Raw genomic sequence first — 4081 nt, 5'->3', positions numbered from 1 at the left:
TCGTGCTCAGATATGAGAAGTGCGGTAACAAAACATAGTGAGGTCCTTCTTTGTGGAAATGAGTCTCCTTTTATCTGCTTAATATGAATACACACACAAAAATGACTGTTTTTAAAGAAGACGACTTAAGTTCTGCTCTGCTTCCCTCTGTCAATAGCTCAGCCGCATGAATAATTTAGTATAAAACCCTAAATGAGGGACCGTTATTGTCAGCAATCTGCAGATGGACAAATAGAGATTCAGAGTAGTCAGGTGACAGCTCAGCGAACGCTGAACCCAGGATTTCACCTGGGTCATTCTGGGACAAGACTCTGCCCGTGGAAGGTTGACCAGAGTGAGGTTCCCACGTGTGACCGGAAGGTGAATATTTTCAGCAGAAATCCCCAGATCAGGAGCTTCTTCTCTACCAGCCTTTCAGAGCCCATGGGTTCCTCTGCCCACACAGTAATTTCATGTGCCTCAGTGAAAACAAGGACTCAAAAACCGAGATGGCTTCTCCAGCTCAGTCACTCATTCACCCAAGGCTTACTAAGAGTGGCAGATAGGAAGAGATCAGACAATGGATGTGAGGAGTCCCGGCCTTAACCTCTGGGCTCCTCACCTTCCTAGCTCTGTGACCTTGGGCAAACTCAATAGCTCCATGATCCAATCTTCCATCTGCAAAATGGGATGGATCCCAGCTTACTGCATCATGGAGAATGGAGAGCTTTAGGTAAAATGGACCTAGCACAGTCTTTGGCAGCTGTGATCATTTTTGTTTTGTTTATAACTTCCCCCACAGATGTTCCTGCCGGGGTCCTCAATCCATGAAGGAGAGTCTTTGCAAGGCTGAGCTGTCCTCCCAAACTGGCTGTAGGGGGGGGGGGGTGGCGGGGAGGGAAAAGCTTGAAGGAAGCAGCTCTAATGCTTCCCCCCACCCACAGGATTACACCAAACACCTTCCTTGCAGGAACTGGCTCCCTCCGAAAGGGCGGGGCTGGGAGGCGTGTGAACAGAGCCTCACAGACTGGTATGTGCATTATACAAACCCTGTTGGCATGGGCGCCTATAAAAAGGGCCTTTGCTGCCTTGCACTGCAGACGGGACAGCGAGACAGCGGAGAGCCTGCAAGCTCGCCCTGCCATCTGGGATTGCGCTGGACCTGCATCTTCGGGACAAGGTAAGAGCCTGGGTCTCCTAAGGGTGTCCTTGTCTGCCCCACTTCCAGCTCCCCGAAGGACCTCAGGTTCCTGGGGTCTGGATCCTGTCAGGGACATATGGAGGCTGAGTCATTCCACGGGGAACGAGTGGGTCTCCATCTGGTATACCCAGCCTCTTGTCCCTTCTTCATTCAGAAGCCCACACGCCCGTGACTGTCTACCTCGTCCTCAATGTTAATTAAAAACAAAAGGTCAAACGCCCTGGGTGGGTGGAAATGAGATCAGGGCCATTTCCTAGGCTTGCCTCTTTTTAAACAAAATTCAGTATTTTCTTTTAAAATGGAGCACTGATAACATGAATTCCTTTATCACGAATTAAGCTAAGCCAAATCCTCAGTTGTTCATAATGCTTTTTTTTTTTTTTTTTTTTTTGCCAATATTTTTGAAAAGCAGAGTAAGGGGAAGGCAAGAAGTGACCAACGAGGCGTGTCATCAAGGCCCAGACACAGAAGTTCTGGCTGCCTGTCCCAGCTTCGTCCCAGCCCATCGTGGGATCTCAAGCAATTTATTTACGGGTCTGAACCTTAACTGCCACATCCGTTACCTGGGAGAGATTTATTATTACCCGCCAGGCAGGGCTCCTGCGTGGATTAATCAGATGAGACTCAAATATTGGTCAAGTGTGTTTTTGTTGTCCACCTGAAAAAATATGGGCAGGTTAGTGTAGTATTTAAGGTCATCCTATTTAGTCAATGATTTATTTGTAAAAACACTGATTGAGGGCATTCTATATGCCCAGCACTGTGCCATGACAGTCTAAATGCTCTGGTGGGAATTAGCCCCTACCCAGCCCGGTCCACTTTGCCCAGTCGGATTGGACGTTCACGCCTTTCCTTGGGCTCTTACTGCGTCCCAAATGTCCCTTCTCACAAACCCATCCATCGCAGAGTGTGCAAACCCCATGCACGTTTCACCTTGAGTCAAACACCACTTCTCACGTCACTTGCCATGACCTTTCTCATAGTGCGGTTTTCTGAGTCCATGCAGGACTGTGCGACAGAAATCCAGCACGCTGGAACCAGAGGAGAATGAGCGATTGTCTTTTTTCAACACCTTGATTTTCAGATAAAGGAACTGAGGCCCAGAGGGTGGATAATAACTTGTTCGAGATCAAGTTGGGGTCACAATTAGGACAGACTTCTGGTCAATACTATTTAGAATCCCCAAAGAGTTGCCTCTAATGTTTAAGATGTAGGGCTTATTTACCTTGATAAATGCAACATTTAGTCTAGTGCTTGGCCTGTAGTAGGTGCTCCATAGGTGCTTGGAGTAAAGAAGCGAGTAAACGAGGAAGTAAGAGTTGGCAAGGATCAGAGAGTGGTGAAGGGATGAATGAAGAGTAGAGAGTTTTTGACACCGAAGACTCAAGTCAGGCAGAAATGTGAAGACAGGCCGCTCTTGAGTAATTCAAGAAGCAGCCGGGCTCCCGACCCCGCTCCTGAGCAGGCAGGCGCGTGCCAGGGCGGAGGGAGGATCGGCCCGCAGCCCTGCGCTGCTGAACCGCTGCCGGTGCTGACGCACCTGCCTTTTTTGTCAACCAGGTTCCTACCAATCTGAAGACATGAGAATCCATAGCCTCACCCTGCTGGCCTTCCTCCTCCTGGCTGCTCAGGCGCTCTTGGTGGGGAGCGAAAAGGAAGTAAAGAACAGACGAGTCAGCGGAGCCACCACAGATAAAACGCATACTCTGGGCAAGTCCCACATTGAGGAGGAAAGCCAGCCGCCCAAGCACCTGATCAAAGGCAAGTTTGTCGCCCAAGACCAGGCCAGCTGCAGATGGGTGGTGACTGAGAAGGAGGAGGGCGTGGTGCTGAAGGTCGAGTGCGCTCGACAGGGTGAGAAGTTTTCCTGCTTCTTTACGGGCAATCCGACCTCATGCCTGGAGTTGACCCAAAAGAGCATCTATTGGAAACAAATTGTCCGGAACCTGCGCTCTCAGAAGGTCATCTGTGGGGACTCCGAGGGCATCCTGATGACCAAAGTGTGCAGAAAGAAGTTTCCAGAATCTAATCTCAAGCTGGTGAACTCCACACTGATTAGGAAGAAACCCAGCCAGGAATCAATGGAACCCTCTCCCACAGAGCAGAGCATGGTCAACGAGGCCTCCATCACGGAGCCTAACAAGTTCAAACAGTTTGCCCCCGAAGAGAAGGTCGTGGTCAAAGACAATGCCCTCTCTGGCCCAGCAGAGGACAAGACCATGGCCGCCAACAATCCCACGCGTGTGGAGGATCCAGACATGGTAAACCAGAGGAAGGTGGCCCTGGAGTACTGGAGTACTTTCTGCGAATTCTTCATCACCCTGATTCAGGGCATTTCATGCTAATGAGGTCAAAAGGGAACAGAGTCCATTAGAAGGGGTCATGTCCAAGCCCTCCGTTGTACTAGAAAACTCTCCAAGTTCCCCGTAAGATGGGCGTTTGTGCCATGGGCATGCGGCAGAATATGTAAACAGATTTTGTAATTTTTGCTTTTGTGTTCTGGAATTTCCTTCATATTCATTCCCTTCGGTGTGATTTTCAGAGGTCGTTTGCCTCAGTGTCTCCACGGCCCGCAAAACTGTGTGTATCTGAGCAGCAACGACCAGTCTTTGGGGTGAACGAGCCAGAGGGGTGATTTCAGTGCGATACACTCTCTGCTGAATTAACAAGAATAATAAAGCTCTGTGCAATTTTCACAAATATGTTCGACCACTGTTTGCTTTCTCTAGGTCTAGTTCTAATGAAATCATAAACAAGTCCCATATGTCAGTGCGAAAAAAATAAATAAAATCTAAAGAATGACTTCTTGTGCCCCACCCATCCCAAGTCATCCCGTAAGGTGACCCACTCCAGAATCCATACCTTCATCCATTGGTCTGTGTTGTTTGGAGATTACTGAGG

The 4081-nt window shown here is 49.1% G+C and overlaps 1 protein-coding gene across 2 annotated transcripts; it reads left to right on the top strand.

The window, feature by feature from the left end:
* Positions 1–1019: 1019 nt before the first annotated feature.
* On the top strand, positions 1020–3872 carry FGFBP1 (fibroblast growth factor binding protein 1). Of its 2 annotated transcripts, none has more exons than XM_016138417.2 (2): positions 1020–1159; positions 2741–3871. In XM_016138417.2, the coding sequence occupies exon 2, from the start codon at positions 2761–2763 to the stop codon at positions 3523–3525; it is 765 nt and encodes a 254-aa protein (XP_015993903.2). In that variant the 5' UTR covers positions 1020–1159; positions 2741–2760; the 3' UTR covers positions 3526–3871. The 2 variants fall into 2 exon arrangements, with proteins under 2 accessions (XP_015993903.2, XP_015993904.2); XM_016138418.2 differs by lacking the exon at positions 1020–1159 and adding an exon at positions 1595–1714 and having other exon boundaries at positions 2741–3872.
* The last annotated feature ends 209 nt before the right edge of the window (positions 3873–4081 follow it).

Source organism: Rousettus aegyptiacus, unplaced genomic scaffold, assembly GCF_014176215.1.
Source record: "Rousettus aegyptiacus isolate mRouAeg1 unplaced genomic scaffold, mRouAeg1.p scaffold_m13_p_10, whole genome shotgun sequence".
NCBI classification, from domain to species: Eukaryota; Metazoa; Chordata; class Mammalia; order Chiroptera; family Pteropodidae; genus Rousettus; species Rousettus aegyptiacus.
Note: the sequence above shows the minus strand (reverse complement) of the source record. Positions and strands in the feature narration are given on the sequence as shown.